At 35.0% G+C, this 20,773-nt stretch overlaps 1 protein-coding gene and 1 long non-coding RNA gene across 2 annotated transcripts in view; one reads left to right on the top strand and one right to left on the bottom strand.

Annotated features, from left to right (window-relative positions):
- ITFG1 (integrin alpha FG-GAP repeat containing 1) overlaps positions 1–20,773 on the bottom strand; it is a 342,666-nt gene that overhangs the window by 126,848 nt on the left and 195,045 nt on the right. Inside the window, exons 11-12 of the mRNA XM_049620921.1 lie at positions 3,444–3,594; positions 560–668 (exon numbers count right to left, since the gene is read on the bottom strand). Coding sequence (XP_049476878.1) covers positions 560–668; positions 3,444–3,594 — 260 coding nt within the window. The remainder of the gene's footprint in view (positions 1–559; positions 669–3,443; positions 3,595–20,773) is intronic.
- LOC125915222 (uncharacterized) overlaps positions 1–20,773 on the top strand; it is a 199,208-nt gene that overhangs the window by 102,958 nt on the left and 75,477 nt on the right. The gene's annotated exons all lie outside the window — the stretch shown is intronic.

A 20,773-nucleotide genomic window follows, 5' to 3' on the forward strand; every position in this document is an offset into this window, starting at 1 on the left:
TCACAAAGAGGGAAAAGAGTGAATTTAAGGTGGAGAGTCCTGGTGGTCACTAAGATGATCAGAAGCTCAAGGTAAACATTTTGGTGGTGAGATAGACCAACATCATGTGCTTCCTGATATAATGCACTGAGAAATGCACAGCACTGGTTATGCAATTCTATGCAGTAGAATTTCTGCAAAGAATGTATGACCTGAGTGGAAAGAGAAGAAACAGGGTTATGGCACAGAAGAAGGCCTGTATTCTTTAAAACTGATAAGGACCTAAAAAAGGAATTATTCCATATTGAAGAAGTCTGCAAAGATGTGACAATTAAAGAGGGAATTCCTTTATAGAATCCTGAAACAGAAAAAAAAATCATTGTTAGGACAACTGGAAAAGTTTGAAGAGTCTGTGTATAGGATGGTAGTGTTGTAACAAAGTTGATTTCCTGATTTGGAGAGTTGTGTGTGTAACACACATAGGGGTGTGTCCTTATTCTTTGGAAACTTTGAGTTGACAGACGGAATACAAAAATAAATGTTAATAATTAATAATAAAACATATGAAACAAATACTCACCAATGACTTTAACAAAATAAGCATCTGCTTCAAAGTTATTTTTTAGTGTATGGATGGAAAAATCATTCTTTGTATATCCTTTACTTAGTACTACAATGTCCAAGATTCCCTGGAAAAAACATAAACAAAAGTCATAAGAACAAACCAGCAGACTGAAAAACTAATGAAAATACATGTATGTTTATCATGTAAGTTTAAACCTTATTTATTCAACTTGATGTTTAAAATAAAAATATTATTAAAAGTATAAAACCTTAGAGAGGGGCAAACCAAGAAACATACTCTTAACTATAGAGGACAAACTGATGGTTACCAGAGGGGAGGTTGGTGGGGTAATGGGGGAAATAGGTGATGGGGATTAAGGAGGGCACTTGTGATGAGCACCAGGTGATATATGGAAATGCTGAATTACTATAGGGTACATTTGAAATTAATATTATACTCTTTGTCAACTAACTGGAATTTAAATAAAAACTTAAAAAAAGAAAGACCTTGGCACAATACCCTCCAGTTCAATCCATGTTGTTGCTAATGGCAAGATTTCATTCCTTCTCATTGCCAAGTAGTATTCCATTGTATATATAAACCACATCTTCTTTATCCATTCATCAGTTGATGGGCATTTGTGCTCTTTCCATATTTGGCTTTTGCTCATTGGGGTCCATGTTCCCCTATGAATTAGTACTCCTGTATTCTTTAGATAAATTCCTAGTAGTGCTATTGCTGGGTTGTAGGATAATTCTATTTTTAATATTTTGAGGAACCTCCACACTATTTTCCAGAGTGGCTGCACCAGTTTGCTTTCCCACCAAGAGTGCAAGAGGGTTCCCGTTCCTCGACATCCTTGCCAGCATCTGTTTTTTCCTGAGTTGTTAATTTTAGCCACTCTGACCAGTGTGAGGTGATATCTCGATGTGGTTAAGTAAAGTCAGTCAGAGAAAGCCAGATAACATCTGTTTTCACTCATATGCAGAATTTGAGAAATGTAACAGAAGACCATGGAGGAAGGGAAGGGGAAAAAACTAGTTTCAAACAGAGAGGAAGGCAAACCATAAGAGACTCTTAAATACAGAGAACAAATTGAGGGTTGATTGGTAGGGGGTAGGGGTAGGGGAGAGGGGAAAATGGGTGATGGGCATTGAGGAGGACACTTGTTGGGATGAGCACTGGGTGTCATATGTAAGTGATGAATCATGGGACTCTACTCCCAAAGCCAAGAGCACATTGTTTACACTGTATGCTAGCTAACTCGACAATAAATTATAAAAAAAAAAAAAAAAAAAAAAAATTCCCCGTGTTAAAAAAACCAAAACAAAACCTTGGAAATAGTAAAATATAAACAAAATGAAAAAAATCTGTAATTTTAATCCCTGGAGATAGCTGTTAACATTTTAGTAAATTTCTTTCTAGTCATATTTGCATGAATTTTTAAAGGCCTATGAAACGGAAGGCCAAATTGTTTCCAACCGTCAGAGAAAGAGAGCACCTTTTTAACTGTCCTGGTAACCACGGCATATTAACATTACTTTTCTGTAAAAAAGAGGGAGGCTTTGCTGATTATACTGGGGGGAAAAGGTGTGCTCATTTAAATTCCATTTCACTATTATTTATTTATTTATTTATTAAACTTTTTCTGAGTATACCTGACACACAATGTTACATTAGTTTCAGGGGTACAACACAGTGACTCAGCCACTGTATACCTTATGCTATGCTTGCCACAAGTGCAGTTCATTCCACTGATTCTTAATCAAACTGATCATTTATCATATTTTTTCATATGTTAGCCACATATGTTTTTTCTGTAAATTCACTATGTTCTGTTTTTCCAGTGGGAGTTTTTGGTGACTTATATCAGTTTGCATAAACCCTTCTTATATTAAAGATATTAGTTATTTGAGTCTTTCATAAATAATTTTTTCCCCAGATTTAAAAACAATTTAAATTTCATTTATGATGTTTTTTATGTGCAAAAATTAAAAATTTATTTGTAGACAATTCTCTTGAGTTTTTTCCCCTTATGTAGTTATTTAGTTATTTATTTACAAACCAAACTAAACCAAACCAAACCAAACCAAACCAAACCAAAAATGGGGTTAGGAGACATAAATGTCCTGATGGGCACTGAATTTTTTTTTTTAATATAATTTATGGTCAAATTGGCTTGCATACAACACCCAGTGCTCATCCCAACAAGTGCCCTCCTCAACACCCATCACCCATTTTCCCCTCTCCCCCACTCCCCCATGTACCCTCAGTTGGTTCTCTGTATTTAAGACTCTCTTAAAAAGACATGGGATGGATTTTTTAAATAATCACATTATTTTACAAGGATATACTGTGATATATTAACTCTGGAATTTAATACATTTGGTATCAGAATTTATTATTTTTCTGCATGGTAAACTGGCTTTTCAAATTAGACTGGAGGAAACCAGTGCCCTGAGGGCCTTTCATTGTCACCTGGCAACTGCAGATAGAATCATAGGAATCCTTGGCAATAGTTCACAAAGTTAAAAGGGAGTAGTACTTCATTCACTCTTCTGTGATCTTGTACAGGTTTAAGACCCTGTTATCTGTTGGCTGTGCTTTTGTCTACTGGTGCATATACACATTTGCCCGTCTCAGAGCATGATTCTCTAGTGGCTTAATCTAAATAGGCACAAAATGAGATAAAGGCGTTTTCATATTTCACTGTACTGATCAGCTAGCGGTGTCGATAAATTTGTTCCCTGTGCCATCTAACATTAAAAGGGGCTTTCTTTAATTAACTCATTAGCTTTCATTATCTCATCTACATTTTCTGGTCAAACATGGTGAAGTGAAAGTGAGATGAAGTGGACGGCAATTAGACTCCAAACATGCAGGAGACCTCTGAACTCACATCTTCATAAATGTCAAAGAAGGTGGCAACCATGGCATCTCTGATTTGATTTAGGTCCATCAGGTCCCAGTAGACTTTAAACATACGATGTGCCCCTTCACAGCTTGCGTTATTACATGGAACATTCTCCAGTAAAAAGGCCTGCTGATTGCTGTAAGATAAAGGAAAGGCATTTAGTTAATATAACACACCATTGCTGTGTTGCATCAGCTGTGCTGTATGTCCTAGAATCAAAGATATGATAAATGGTATATAGTGAAATGATATGAAAAAAGCTCCACATTTTATTATTTTACTGTGTCATAAAAAACTGAAATTGTTGGCTATACTTTGTGAGCCTTTGACAAAAATCCTGAGGCTAATTGGTTGCAAGCCTCTCCTCTTATGTGGAGTTTCCAGGTCCATCCCTCTTTCTTCCCTTGCTAATCCATAGCCATTGACCATGTGGTTCCATTTCTGAGTTCCTGGACACTGCCATTATCCCTTCTGATGTGTATAACTCCCCAAATGAATATTTGCATTTTAAATGGAACCACCTGATATCCCCAAGTCTTGTAAAACCCAAAGCAGTGAATCTACAATGATAGAATTTCCACTTCCAGACAGGCAGTAGGGTGGATATTGCTTAGGTCCTTTCAGACAAAAGCACTGTACTTTGTACGGTTATGAAATCTTCCCTTTTATATGTGGCTCTATAGGCAAAGTGGTTTTGAGCTTAGATTCTGGAGCCAGATTATGTGGATTCAAATTCTGACTGTCATTTAGCTGTTACTAACCTTGAGTAAATTAGTTAATCTCCTGAAGACTCCTATCCTTATTTGTAAACTGAGCAATGAGTACTTATATTAGGGGTGCCTGGGTGGCTCAGTAGGTTAAGCATCTGACTCTTGGTTTCAGCTCAGGTCATGATCTAATGGTTCATGAGACTGAGCCTCATGTCAGACTCTGCTAATAGCATGAAGCCTGCTTGGGATTCTGTCTTTCTCTCCCTCTCTCTCTGCTGCTCCCCTGCTCACACTCTCTCCCTCTCTCTCAAAAATAAATAAACTTTAAAAGAGTCAAGAATTATAAAAAGAGTTGTTATATTATAGGATTGTTATAAAAATAAAATGAAATACTGAATGCAAAATACTTAGAACAATTCTTGTTATCCAGTTAGATCTCAGTGAAAGTGTTTGTTATCACCATTCTTTTTTTTTTTTTTTTTAATTTTTTTTTTAACGTTTATTTATTTTTGAGACAGAGAGAGACAGAGCATGAACGGGGGAGGAGCAGAGAGAGAGGGAGACACAGAATCTGAAACAGGCTCCAGGCTCTGAGCTGTCAGCACAGAGCCCGACGCAGGGCTCGAACTCACGGACTGTGAGATCGTGACCTGAGCCAAAGTCGGCCGCTTAACCGACCGAGCCACCCAGGCGCCCTTGTTATCACCATTCTTATTTCTATAGTGCAATACCATGCCATGCAAAAATATTTCCTTTAGAAATAGAAGTAACTTTTGCAGTGTGATTTTATGTGATGGTTCCTATTATAGGCATTTCCCAATGTATAATACAAGTTCTTTACTTCCCTCTACTTATGCAAAAAGTAATAGGCTAAAGGTATTAAATTTTACTAGTGCTCAATTTTCTCTAATAGTTATTTTAAATAAAACTAAAAAGATATTTCCTTTTTTCCATATGAAAATACAACTTTGGGTATTAGCCTGAATCTGGACACTTTGGAAAAGAAAAAAAAAAATGAGGAAAATGTCTTTCTGTTCAACACAGTAAGGGAACCTATGTATAAAATATTCAATTTGTATAATGTACTAAATATATAATTGACTTCAAATTATTCTAGATAAAAAATTGCAACAGAAATAGTTTAGAATAATTCTTTAACAAAGGAAAAAAACCCTCCCAGGTTGTAACAATTACCTGGAAAGCAATGAGGTGACTTTGCTCAAGACCTAACATATAACAGAAGGAATAATCATTTCTTCGTCTCCTGTGTAGTAAGTGATTTTTAAATTATAATTTGTAATATTCTTCCCAGGTAATTTATCCATCGTACCTTTTTAGCCATGTAATTTTACTAGATATTTCACGGAAATGAAGACTATTCTAGTTTGTTATTAGGAGATCATATTAAAACATGAGGACATGTGATAAAGGTAGCATTTCTACAATCTTCTGTAACCATAGTATCATACTGGTCAACCTTTTGAGTGACTGTGCTGTACTAATTTCCTGTTTCAAAGTGAATGTGTGGATTTCATTATTATAACTCTGGCTGCAACTTAAAATACACAATATAATCTACAACATTGTACAATTTAAAATGTCATTTTAATTTTTGTTATGAGTTTGTGAAGAGTATAAATGCCATGTACCATGGTTCTTGTCTCAATGCTCACTAACTACCTTGGTTTTGCAGTATTGAACTTGGGGTCTGTAAAATTTCAGTCCTTTAAAGTTTTACTGAACCTACAGGCACAGTCCAACATCTCACTTTTATAAATACAATTTCATTTAAGCACAGGAAGGAAAAACCTTGATCCATTTGGGTTTGAAATCTATGAGAAGAAATGATCTTGCTTATTTAGAGTCTGTCTCTTGATGTGTTCTTGTCAATTACAACACATGTATCTTTTTAAAAAGTGTTTTTTCAAAACTATTACAAAGTTATTGCTAAATTCAAGTAACAGAGACTTTAAAAAACAAAATTCTTCCTTTCTAGGGATAACCATTGTTACTAATTTGGTATGCATGTTTCCAAACCTTCTAGAAACGTACAAATATGTAAGTATATATATCCTTAAAAAACCCTATTTAGGTTTTACTATACAGATTCTTCTGCAACTGATTTCTTTATGTCCCATAATACAGCATACACAGGGAGAAAGGGATATAGTCTGAATGAAGACTTCTGATATCTATTTTGAAAAGACCCCTCAGAGAAGTTGTACTAGTTTATATCTCCCAGCAGTAGCCCATCAAATTGCCTGTTTTTCCACATGTGCATTCTTTCCAATGGCTACTCCACAATATGGCTAAGCCATCATTCATTCATTTTAACACCCTGCTATTGATAAGTAGTCTTCAATAGTTTTCCGTTGCAGCATGCCACTCATTCACACACCTATAAATATGTTATTCTCCCTTGGGAATTTGTACATAAATTTCCAAATGATAGTTATGTGGTCAAACAATATGCATATTTTATATATCCATAGGTTAAGTGAAATGGTCCTCTAAAAAATGCACCAATTTGTACTTCTAGTGTATGGGTATATCACTCTTCATATTTTGCCAATGTTAGTGTTATTGCTTCCTATGCTTGCCAGGTGGGTAGCTTAAAAATCTCATTCTCCAGATTATAAGAGAAGCTGAGTATTACTTTCATATATATCAGCTATTTGTGCTTCTTCTGGGAACTGGCACTTTAATATATTTTTTTTAATTATTGATTTTCAGGACATCTCTGAATGTTAGGGACCCTAACAACTTACCTGTTACTCTGACATCCTTGTTTGTAACGTAAGGGTAAAAACAGTATATTAATTCAAAAGGTTGTTTTAAGGATTAAATTAAAAAGTACAGAATAAATAGTTCAGTGTAGTACCTGGAACACAGCACAGCACACATTCAACATATGCTATTATTATTATTGCTATACGTGCTGTAATTATTACTGATATGTTATAAACGTTTTGCCCCAGCCTTTTATTTTGTTTTAAAAATTTATGGTGTTCTTCACTGAAAGGTTTATAATATTACAGTCATTTATGTCAATATTTTTCTTCATGGCACTGTAAGAAATGTTAAAGTCCATTGTGCAGATGGAAAATGAAACCAGATGAATATTACATTTATACAAAGCAGTGAAAATGTTAAATATATAGGCAAATAAATATTTTTTATTGTTTAAATCTCTTTAAAGGTAACAGATAATTAAACAACACAGTGTGACATGAATGATGTAAGTAGATGTAAAACATGTGAAACAACAGCACCAAGGTCAGAAGGGGAGAAATGAAAATGTGCTATATTGTGTGGTTTTTCAACTGTATGAGAAGTGGTATGATATTGTTTGGAGAGAGACTGGGATAAGTTAAAGATGCATCCACTAAAATGACAAGATAAAGTTAATAATTTAACAAAAAAGACAAAATGGACTCATAAAAAATGCTCATCTAATTCAAATGAAGGCAGAAAAGGGAAAAGGCAACACTGCTGGTGGGAGTGGAAAATGGTACAGCCGCTATGACAAATGGTATGGAGGCTCCTCGAAAAACTAAACACAGAACTACCATATGATGCAGCAATCCCACTTATATACTGAAAGGATCTAAAATCAGAATCTCAAAGAGATATCTGAACTCCCATGTTTGCCACAGCAGTATTTACAGTAGCTAAAATATGGAAACAATCTGAATGTCCATCAGTTGATGAATGGAGAGAATGGGGTGGTGTGTGTGTGTGTGTGTGTGTGTGTGTGTGTGTGTATGTGTGTGTGTGTGTGCTGGAAAATTACTCAGACTTAAAAAAGAAAGAAATCCTGACATTTGAAACATTTGAACCTGGGGGACATTACACTAAGTGAAATAAGCCAGACACAGGAAGACAAATACTGTATGATTTCACATGTAGAATCTAAAAACACTGAACTCTTAGAAACAGAAAGCAGCATGGTAGTTGCCAGCAGCCAAGGAGTAGGGGGAAATGGGAGATGTTGGTCAAAGAATATAAATTTTCAGTTATAGGATGATTAAGTTCAGGGGATCTAATGTACAGCATGGTGATGATAGTTAACAGTACTGTACTGTATGCTGAAAACTGTTATGAGAGTAAAGCTTTAATGTTCTCACTATAACAACAAGGATAAGAAAATGGTAATTACCTGAGATGAAGAATGTTAACTAATCTTAATGTAGTAAACATTTTGCAATATACATGTATGTTTATCATATTTGCACATCTTAAATTCATACAATGTAATATGTAAACTATATGTCATAAGGCTGGAAAAAAAGAAAAGAGCAATCAGCAACAGTGACATTCAAAAATATTTGGAAGTTAAATGCTACTAAAAATCTACTGGTAAAAGAAGGGATCAAAAGGGAAATTACAAAGTACTTTAAATTGGACAAAAATGAAGACACACATATCAAGATTTGTAGTATGTCACTAAAACAGTATTTAGAGGGAAATTTATAACATTAGATACTTCGCTAGGAAAGAAGAAAAGTCTCGAATGACCTCAGTTTCTTTCTTAAGACAGTGGAACTAGAAGAGCAAATGAATAGTGAAATAAGAAGACAGGAAATAATGACACAGAGAAAAGCAATTAAGTAGAAAACAAAAACAGTACAGAAAATCAATGAAACCAAAAGATGGTTTTTTGTGAAGAATAACTTTGATAAACTTGATAACTTGATAAACCTCCAAATGAAATGGAAGAAGACACAAAATACAACTATCCTGAATAAGAGAGGTAACACCAGTACAGAGTTTACTGGTATTAAAAAGATAATAAAGAAATGTCACGAAAAACTTGTACCAATATAATTGACAAATCAGATGATTATCACAAGGGTGAGTAGAGTACAATAAGATATTTTGAGAGACAGAGACCATATTCACCTAACTTAAACATTATAGTACATTATAATTCTATTTTATTATTAGTTATTATTGTTAATCGACTATGCTTAATTTACAAATTAAACTTTCTCATAGTTCTATATATATAGGAAAAAATAGTATATATAGGGCTTAGTGCTATCAGCAGTTTCAGGTATACATTGGGGGGTCTTGGAACATACTTCTCATGGAGAAGGGGTGAGAGGTACTGTAATATCAAACAAAATTTCAGCAGACTTTTTTTTTTTTTTTTTTGCAAAAATTGAAAAACAGCCTAAAATACAATAGAAAATGCCAAGGATCTAAAATAGCTAAAATAATTTTGAAAAAGAGTAAAGTTTGAGGACTTACACTGTCTGAATTTACTACTCATATAAACAAACAACAGTGAAATAGCTGTGGTTCTGTTGCAAAGAGGAACATCAGAACAGAATAGAGTGAAGAAATATACCCACTGATATACATATGGCCAACTGGCTTTCATCGAAGTACAAAAGCAATTGAGTAGAAAAAGGAATTCTTTCTTCTTTCTTTCTTTTTAGTTTCAAGACAGAGACAGAGTACGAGTGGGGGAGGGGCAAAGAAAGAGGGAGACACAGAATCTGAAGCAGGCTCCAGGCTCCAGAGCGCGACATAGGGCTCGAAACCATGGATCGTGAGATCATGACCTGAGATCATGACCTGAGCCGAAGTCGGATGCTTAACCAACCGAGCCACCCAGATGTTCCTCTTCTTTTTTTTTTCTTTTCCTTTCCTTTCTTTCTTTTCTTTTTTTTTTTGGAATTCTTTTCAATAAATGGTGCTGGAACAGTTTACAAAAAAAGAAACTTGGATCCATACAGAAATATTAACTCAAAATGGATCACAGACCTAAATATAAAATGTAGGACTATAAAAAAATACTACAAGAAGGCACACGAGAAAATCTTTGTGACTGAGTTAGGTAAAGATTTCTTTCTTAGATATGACACTAAAAACCACAGCCCATGTATGAATTTTTAAAAAGTTAAGCACTTCTTGCCCTTTAAAAGACACTGTTCAGAGAACAAAGGGATAAGCTAGAGATGAAAGAAAATATTTGCAAATAATAGTAATAAAGGATTTGTATACAGAGAGCTTTCACAACTCAGCTGAGAAAACAAATATCCTGGGGCACCTGTATGGCTTGTTGGTTAAGGGTCTGACTCTTGATTTTGGCTCAGCTCATGATCCTAAACTTGTGGGATTAAGCTCCATGGTCAGTGTGGGGCCTGCTTAAGATTCTCTCTCTCTCCCTCTGCCCCCCTCCCCAGCTCTCATGCATACATTCTTTGTCTATAAAAGAGAGAGAGAGAGAGAGAGAGAGAGAGAGAGAGAGAACGAACAAATGTCTCAAATAAAAGGCAAAAGATCTGAACAGACACTTTACCAAAGATCTATGAAAAGCAAATAATTACATGAAAATATGTTAAATAATCATCAGTTATTAGAGGAACTGAAATTAATACTACAAAGAACTACACTACAAACAAAATAGCTGAAATTAAAAAGACTGACCATACCAATGTTGAAAATGTGAACCAAAAAATTAAATGTGCACCTTCCAAAAGACCAAACATTCCATTCCTTGACATTTGCCCAAGACAAATAAAAGCTTGCATGACTTTTATAAGAGTGATCATAGTAGACTATTTTTAACAAACAGACCTGGTAAGAACCCAATGTCCGGCAACATGTAAATGGATATAATAAGCAAATTGTGATATACCTGTACAATGGAATACTCCTCAGCTATAAGCAACAATGAACTAAGATACATGTTAACAGCATGGATGAATCTCAATATTATAATGCAGAGTGAGAGAACCCAGACATAAAAAAGCATAAAATCCACGATTTCACTGATACAAAATAGAAAATGCAATCTAATCTACAGAGATGAAAAGAAGATTGGTGGTTGCCTGTGGGATGAGGGAAGGGTAGAAGGAGTGGAAGAGTAGCTTACCAAGGGTTAAAAAGAAACGTATGGGTTGTGTATATGTTCTTTATCTTGACTGTAGTATTATTTTCATAGGTGGTATATGTCAAAACTTATCAATGTACACACTTTAAAGACACGCACTTTACTTTGTCAATTAAACCTCAATGAAGCTTTTAAAAAATGTTACTCCTTCATGACAAAAAATGAAACACAAGCAAGAAAAGAAAAACTAATCTTGGCATCATTCAAACGAAAAACATTTGTGCCTCAAATGATACCATCAAGAAAGTGAAAAGATGATTCACAGGCTGAGAGCCAATTTTTGCAAATCATGTATCTAACAAAAGGAACTTGTATGTAGAAGATACAAAGAATTTTTAAAATTTATTTATTTATTTATTTATTTATTTATTTATTTGGAGAGAGAAAGAGAGAAAGCATGAGTGAGGGAGAGGCAAAGAGAGTAGGATAGAGACAATCCTGAGCAGACTCTGTGCTGTCAGTGCAGAGCCCAGCATAGGGTTTGATACAGTTGGATGCTTAAGTGACTGAGCCACCAGGTGCCCCAAGAATTCTTGTATCTCAATGATACAAAAGCAAATACCTATATTGTAAATGTGGGCAAAGGATCTAAATGGACAATTATTGTTTGGGTGGCTCATTTGGTTAATTAAGCATTTGACTCTTGATTTCAGCTCAGGTCATGATCTTATGGTTTGTGAGACTATGCCTCTTGTAGGTCTCTGGGCTGACAGTGTGGAGCCCAGGTGGAATTCTTTCTCTCTTCCCTCTCTCACAAAATAAATAAATATTAAAATAAATAAATAAATGGACAACTATCAAAGGAAGATATACAAACGGCCAAGAAGCACATGAAAAGCTCAAAATCATTAGTCATCAGGAAACTTCAAACCACAATGACATAATATTTCATACTCATTAGGATAGCTATAATAAAAAAGACAAATGCTGGTGAGGCTGTGGAGAAGCTGGAACCCTCATACACAGCTGGGGGAAAAGTAAAATGGTGCTGCTGCTTTGGAAAACATTCTGGTAGTTCCTCAAATGGTTAAACACAGAGCTCCATTCCACTTCCAGGTATATCTCAAGAGAAATGAAAACATGTCTGCACAAAAACTTATATATGAATGTTGATAGTAGTATTATTCATAATAGCCAAAAAGTAGAGACAACTCATATGTCACATTCACTAGATGAATGAATAAAATGTGGTAAATACATACAATGGAATATATTCAACGACAGAAAGAAATGAAATAGTGGTATGAAAAACATGCTACCGAATAGATGAACCTGGACCCATTATTCCAAGTCAAACAAGCCAGTCATAGAATATCATGTATTATTTGATTGCATTTATATGAAATGACCAGAATAGGTAAAACGAGAGAGAGAGAGAGAGAGAGAGAAAGAGAGAGAGAGTAGATGAGTGGTTTTCTAGGGCTGGTGAGACTGGAGACTGACTAAGGTACGTGGGGCTTCTTTTCAGGGTAATGAAAATGTTCTAATAGTGATTGTGGTGATGGATACGCAACTCTAAATATACTAAAAGCCACTGAATATAGAGGCAATGGGTGAATTGTATAGTGTGTGAATTCTATCTCAATAAAACTTATGTTAATAAAAAAACCCAGAATAGCAGAAAATTTTAACCCATTAAAAAATCCATGGGAAATGTTTAAAAGACATAAACATGTAAAATGCACATATCAAATGCCCTTTCTCTGAATAGGCTGGTATTTGCACATCTAGCATGCAGCCTTTTGAGTCTGGTTTTAATTTCTCTTTCAAGTCTATAAAATTGGTGGTGTTTCTTGATACATTACCACTTGACAAAGTTTGGTTTATTCTAGGATGTTAATATGCTGTGTGCATCTGTCTTATTTCTCATTAAGAAAGGTAGCTGATGGATCATTTAACTTGAAGTTTGATTTTCTCCCTGGCTGCTCTTAGAGCTTGTGTGTCCACTTTAGTCATTTCTATCTCCAGTGAGTTCTGCTCTTCTAGATTGTCCTTAACTCTCTTCCTCTTAATTCCCCAATTTCATTATCAGCCTAGGTTCATATGGAAGGAAAAGACCTTCATTTTGAGGGTATGTCTATCTTTCTGTGTAAACCTTAAGAAAGGCAGCTCTACACACAGAAGAAATACAAATTAAGAAACACAAATATGTCCATTAGGCATACTCTAAAAATAAAATAATTCTTTTATTTTTGAATTGCTGCTCTGAAACCATGCTGCCAGCTACTGGTAAATGCAGAATCCTTGGCTAAGCTAATATAACAAAGTAAAACTTCCACTTTGAAACACTAAAAATTATTGAAGTCTTTCTGTAATACAGACTTACAACTGGAGATATTCAAAAGAGATGATAAATTTGATATCCAGAACAAAGTTCACTTGGGCTCTGGGTAAAAGCAATACATTTATTCCCCAAACAGCACCTAGGATGTAAGATTCAGTGGGCACAGAAAATGTTTCTTGAATGAAAGGAGGAAGCAAGCATGTTTTTGTAGAGCAAGGCCAACTGAAAGGCAAAACTTAACAGGATATAAAACTTACTGCTAACTGTTCCTGTTAAATTATTGGTTAGAAAAGATTTTGCCATGTTTTAATATATCTTTATTCAAAGATGTACTTTATACTGGCCAACTTGGTAGCTGCTACAGCACCTTCTTTCTAGTTATTATATGTATTTTTTTATTATGAAAAATGAAATATAAAATGTGATCATTTTAATTGTTAGTTGGGTGAGAGCAAAAACAGGATATTCAGACTTTAAGAATGAGAAATTCATGGATATAACACAATTTATAAAGTACACATGCAAAAGGAACAAGGATATGTAAGGAAATTATACCAGTTCTGGTTTAGATGTAGGGGAAAGGGAAAGAGGAAATGAGGAAAGAGGGAAATGAAGGACGACCTCCACATTTCTGGTTTGAATAATGTAAGTGATGGTACCACCACCTGAGATAAACAGTACACTATGAACAGGTTTCGGGGAGAGAAGATACTTTCAGGTTTGGGGTGCCATAGGTACAGCTTTCAGGGGAAGATCTATCAGGCACTAATACACACAGGTATAAGGTCTAGATAAAGGGATTTAAAAGTCCTAAGCTTATAAGTGGCATTTAGAATAGCCAAAGTAGGTGATGAACAGGCAGGAGAACAAAGGGCTGAGAATGCAACCCCAAGAAACACCAGTAGTTACAGTGGCCCAGAGGAAAAGGGGTTCTCAGAAGAGATGGTATAGGAGCAGTTAGAGAGGGTACAGAGAGAACCAGAAGAATTTTAGGAGTAAATCATCAACAACCAACAGTAGGCAAGAATCTGGTGACATAAAGACTAAGTGCTCACTGGATTTGTCAGTTAGAAGTCATTGGGGCTGAATGAGATATTTAGTAGAGTGGAGTGGGCTGACGCTAAAATGACAGGTGAATCTGAAGTGATTATAGTAGAGATTGTCCAGAGTCACATTTTTTTTTTTTTTTTTTAATTCTGGAGAGACTTGCAATTACTTAAAGAATAAAGGAAAGAGGGTGGAATGAGAAGATTTTGAAGACAAAGGATGCAAAGATCCAGAGGATCCAGATGGAATTGAAATGGAGATGGCATCACAGAGGGACAGAGAAATCGATGAGGAAACTATTACAGTAATTCTAGGTAGGGACAAAGTGACTTGATCCAGGGAGGTGGCAGTGATGATGGAAAAGAAAGGTAATTTAACTTTTCTAGGCTAAAATGATTGGGGCCATGATAATATCTTTGTAGTAAACTGGGAATTATGAGCAAGGGTTGGATGTAAAGAGAAGGGGAACTATGATTATGGTTGGATATCTACATGACAGACAAGACAAGGTGTGAGATACAGATCTGGGAGTTATTCACTTAGAGGTTAAGATAACTTGTGCTATAAATCTGAATGGAATAGCCCAGGAGAGAAATACAGTTAAGAAGTGTCAACAGCTGAAGATTCCACCTTGTAGAATGTCCTTGGGGGCAGATAAAGGGTAAAACAAACAAACAAAAAAAACCAAAACCCAGTGATTGAGAGAACATGTCATTTAACATTAGAAATGATTTCTTTGAATATGTGAACTTTAGCTAAATACAACATCTCATGTGATTTTTTTTGAATTATGCTGTATGACAGTGCAAGCATTCAATTACTAAAGATTGGTTAAATCAACCCAATGGAATATTTTACAATTATTAAAATATTACAAAAGTAATTATTATTGACATAAAATTGTTCATAATACGTTAAGTGAGAAAACATGTCACAAAACAGTATTAATGGTATGATCTTGTTTTGTAATACAAATGAAACACCATGCACATACTCATACACACACTCGTGAGCACACAGAGACTTAGAGCAGGTTTTGGAAGGATACATACCCAAGATGGATACATACCCAAGATTAATGGTGGTTGTCTCTTGGTAGGCAGGGTTTTAGGCATGTTTTACTTTATTTCTTTTGATATGTACTTATATTTCTGTAGTAAGCAGAAAACAGTATTTTCTTACAGTCCCCAGTCATTCTCACATCACCTATTTTAATTCACTGCATAATCTTAGCACTACTTTATATTTTTCCTATTTTTGATTTGCTTGTTTATTGCCTACCTTTCACAAATTTATCTCTCTTATTCACACTTGTATCTTCAGCATCCAAAGTCTGCTTCAATACAATAGGCACTCAATAAATATTTAAGTAAAAGTTTATAAGTAATGCTTTTGTAATAAGAAAAATAAACACTAAAACTTAATTTATTGTTAAGCCTGTTTCTCCTAAGTTTCTCTATTTTAGAAGTGACCAAATAAGTTAGAAACAAAGGAAAATGGTGGAGATGTAGCTTACCTTACCCCCAATAACACTCTGAATCTGAAGACAGTCAAATATTTCTCTGGTCTGCCTACTGAGATACCTGACAAAGCCCAGACTAGCCTTGGATTGTTGCACAAGAAAAGACTGAAAGTGACAAGTTGATATGACTCATTTTTATAAAAAAGCAATCTCAGAACACACAAATCTTGCATCCTCCAGGTAAGCTCCTAGTAATGTTCTACACTTATTTCAATGTCATTGCTTACAGCTATGTGATTCCTCTTTGAGTATGCCGTCAGAAACTGCTGAGTCTTCTGTGATCTTCAGTGATGGTAAATCTTCAATGTGAGCAGTAAATGTGAACTTAGGTATTATTATTAAGGTCAGTAAATAGGTTCGTTAGTATAATATTTGTACAAAATCAAAGTATGTATGAAGCAGTGAGACTTATGTAAACCTGACTCTTTAATGGACTTATTTTTATTGAAATATAATTCACACATCAAAAAATTCACCATTTTAAAGTGCTCAATTTAGTAGTGTAGTATATTCATAAGGTTATACAACCATTGGCATTATCAAATTTGAGATTATTTTCATCATGCTCACATAAAATCCCATACCCATTAGTAGTCACTTCCCATATAGGCAATTATTACAGAAGAATTTTTGAAGTGTTTTAAACATCAGTAAAGAAATACCTATTCTATGAAGATGGCTTCTTTGGACAACTGATTCATCTGTATGTATTGTTTTTAGATAAATATCAGTCATATTCATTTGTATTTGGGGATACCAATGAAATTCAATCAAGGAAAACAAACTGTATTGGCACCAGGCATATTTTCTTTTTACATCACATTCTAAAGCCAACTGTGAAATGTCCATTAGTTCATGAAAGATAAGAAATCCAAAGTACTTGATTACCTGTGAGACAAAAGAACTAATCACATTTAAGTTCAATTTTATCTTCTTGGGAACAGTCTGATAACATGCTGAGTTAAGATAATTATGTATCTTTAAAAAAGGGCATTGTCCCATCAATGAGAATGCATTAAAATAAGATTAAACCAGGACTGTGTATATAATCACCTATTAAACCCTTTATTAAGCAGAGGACAAAACATTTAGATAATTAACTAAAACTTTGAAAGAAAAAGCAGATGTAACACAATTAGTGCTTCTATAACACTGAAAACTTTTTCCTAGTCAGGTCTTTCTTGGCCTTGAGTGACCCTAAGTGACCAAACTTAAGATTTAAGTTCATCATCTTAAGTTACTTTTTACCATTACTCAAAAGTAAGATAAAATTCTCTGTTCTTGGGATAATGATGGCTTTAAAACTGCCAGGTAATGGCATACCGATGATAAGGAAACTTTATAGAAAATATTAACTATGACTCCCGTGTTAGGCTAATCATGCTAACAAATAATAAGTGGTTGAAAATGTAGAGTCTTGAACTACTGTGGGAAAGACCATGAGTTCACTTTATGTTCAATGGGAAAAAACCTGAGGAAGTGTATTTAAATACCTCAGTTATGATAAAAAAAGGAGCCTGGATTTGGTCAGTCCATGGTTTCTCCTTTGCCCTTTAGAACTCTATTTCAAAGTCTATAGCATATGAAAAATGACAAATATGTTCTATTCTCACTTTGGTGATCTGCTTGGCTTTTGATGTTCACTTATTCGGAAGGGAGGGAAGGAGTTTCTAAGACCTAAAAACATTTAAAAAGCATTTTAAAAGTTAACATGGGTTTTATATACCAGATTTCTGTTATTTTAATAGTTTCCCTTGCATGGATTCATGTTCCTAAATCTTTTGATGTTATTCTCCTTTGTTTAGTTGACATTAGTTGTCCACTTCCTGAAAGGACTAAGAATGAATACTATACATTCTTGGAATGTGAAAATCTGAGGCCTCTTCTCTGCTGTTATATTTCTTAAATTGCTGTTTTTGCATTATAAAGGGCATCTTCTGTGAAATGCCAATCATGAGTCTAAACCAAAATGCAAGCAAATATACAAAAATAGATATTTATAAAATATGGTACCTTTTCATATGATGGAGTTGTACCTTAAACAAGCACAAGTGCTCAAGTCAGTGGAGTGAACATCATTTACATACTGGAGTTGATACACACACACACACATTTAAGGTCCTAAATTCTACTATATGTATAATGCTTCACAGACTGAGAGATTAATATATATGCTGTTCAATAATTCCATAAATATAGTAAAAAGGCTAGAGAAATGCATTTTCATATGTATTTTCTATTTCATTTCACAATATATATTATGTGTTAACATGGATTACACAAATCCATATACAAATACACATACACATACATACATTTATGGGTGATTTAATGAATTTTCAAGAGTAATTTTGCCTTTTTCAGACTGATTTCCAAGCCTAAATTATGATTCTGCCATAGACCAAAATGCAAATAGTGATCATCTGTGGATGATGTCATTATGGGTGCTTTTAATTTAGTTTTTTTTTCTTTTTCAAAAATTTCTTTAAGTTCTAGTTAGTTAACATACAGTGCAATATTCGTTTCAGGAGTAGCATTCTGTGATTCATCACTTACATACAATACTCAGTGCTCATCATAACAAGTGCCCTCCTAAATATCAATCATCTATCTAGTCCATCTCCCACCCACATCCCTCCATCACCCTCTATCATTGTTTGTTCTTTATTATTAAGAGTCTCTATGGTTTGTTTCCCTCTTTGCTTTCCTCCCCCCTCCAATATGTTCATCTGTTTTGTTTCTTAAATCCCATATGAGTGAACTAATATGGTATTTGTCTGTCTCTGACTGATTTATTTCACTTAGCATAATGCACTCTAGCTCCATCCATGCTGTTACAAATGGCAAGACTTCATTCGTTTTGATGGCTGAATAATATTCCATTGTATATATATCCCATATCTTTATCCATTCATCAGTTGATGGACACTTGGGCTCTGTCCGTAGTTTGGCCATTTGTGTAATATTTCTATAAACACTGGGATGCATGTACCCCTTCAAATCTGTATTTTTGTATCTTTAGGTAATATCTAATAGTACAATTGCTGGGTCATGGAGTAGTTTTATTTTTAACTTTTTGAAGAACCTCCATACAGTTTTCCAGAGTGGCTGCACCAATTTGCATTCCTACCAACAGTGCAAGAGGGTTCCCCTTTCTCTGCATCCTCATCAACATCTGTTGTGTCTTGTGTTGTTAATTTTGGCCATTCTGATGGGTGTGAGGTGGTGCTGCATTGTGGTTTTGATTTGTATTTCCCTGATGATGAGTGATGTGGAGCATCCTTTCATGTGTCTATTAGCCATCTGGATGTCTTCTTTAGAAAAGTGTCTATTCATGTCTTCTACCCATTTCTTCACTGGATTATTTGTTTTTGGGTGCTGAGTTTGATAAGTTCATAATAGATTTTGGATAATAACCCTGTATCTGGTTATGTCATTTGCAAATATCTCCTCCCATTCTGTTGGCTGCCTTTTAGTTTTGTTGATTGTTGCCTTTGCTGTGCAGAAGTTTTTTTATTTTGATGAAGTCCCAATGGTTCATTTTTTGCTTTTGTTTCCCTTGCCTCTGGAGACATGTCAAATAAGAAGTTGCTCTGGCCGAGGTCAGACAGGTTGCTGCCTTCCAGGATTTTGATGGTCTCCTGTATAACATTTAGGTCTTTCATCCACTTTGAATTTGTTTTTGTGTATGGTATAAGTAAGTTGGCCAATTTCATTCTCCTGTGTGTTGCTGTCCAGTTTCCCCAGCTCCATTTTCTGAAGAGACCTTTTTCCATTGGATATTCTTTCATGCATTGTTGAAGATTAGTAGATTATAGTTGTGGGTCCATTTTTGGGTTCTCTAATCTGTTCCATTTTATCTATGTCTTGATGACTACATACTGTCTTGATGACTACAGCTTTGTCATGTATTTTGACATCTGGAATTGTGATATATCCAGATTTGCTTTTCTTTTTCAGGATTGCTTTGGCTATTTGGGGTGTTTTGTGATCCCATACAATTTTGGGGTTGTTTGTTCTAGATCTGTGATATTTACTGGTGGTACTTTGATGGGGATTGCATTAAATGTGTAGATTGCCTTGGGTGGTACAGACATTTTAATAATGCTTGCTCCTTCAACCTACGAGCACTGAATGCTTTTGCATTTGTGTCCTCTTCAATTTCTTTCATAAGAATTCTGTAGTTTCCAGAGGACAGATCTTTTACCTCTTTGGGTATCTAATTGTTTTTGGTGCAATTGTAAATGAGATCATTTCCATGATTTCATTTTCTGCTGCTTCATTATTGGTGTCTAGAAACACAACAGATTTCTGTACATTGATTTAAAATTTTTTAAATATTTATTTATTTTTGATAGAGAGAGATAGAGCACAAGTGGGGGAGGGGCAGAGATAGAAGGAGACACAGAATCCAAAGCAGGCTCCAGGCTCCGAGCCGTCAGCACAGAGCACGACATGGGGCTCAAACTCACAAACTGCAAGATCATGACCTGAGCTGAAGTTGGGCGCCTAACCAACTGAGCCACCAAGTGCCCCTGTACGTTGATTTTATATCCTGAGACATTGTTGAATTCATGTACTAGTTCTAGCAATTATTTGGCGGAGTCTTTCTGGCAATTATTTGGCAGTCTTTTGGGTTTTCTACATAGAGTATCATGTTGTCTTCAAATAGTGAAAGTTTAACTCTTCCTTGCCAGTTTGGATGCCTTTATTTCTTTTTGTTGTCTGATTAGTGAGTCAAGACTTCTAGTACTATATTAAACAGCAGTGGTAAGAGTGGACATCCCTGTCTTGTTCCTGACTGAGGAGGAAAAGCTGTCAGTTTATCCCCATTGAGGATATTAATGG

Source organism: Panthera uncia (genome assembly GCF_023721935.1).
Source record: "Panthera uncia isolate 11264 chromosome E2 unlocalized genomic scaffold, Puncia_PCG_1.0 HiC_scaffold_19, whole genome shotgun sequence".
Classification (NCBI taxonomy): Eukaryota; Metazoa; Chordata; class Mammalia; order Carnivora; family Felidae; genus Panthera; species Panthera uncia.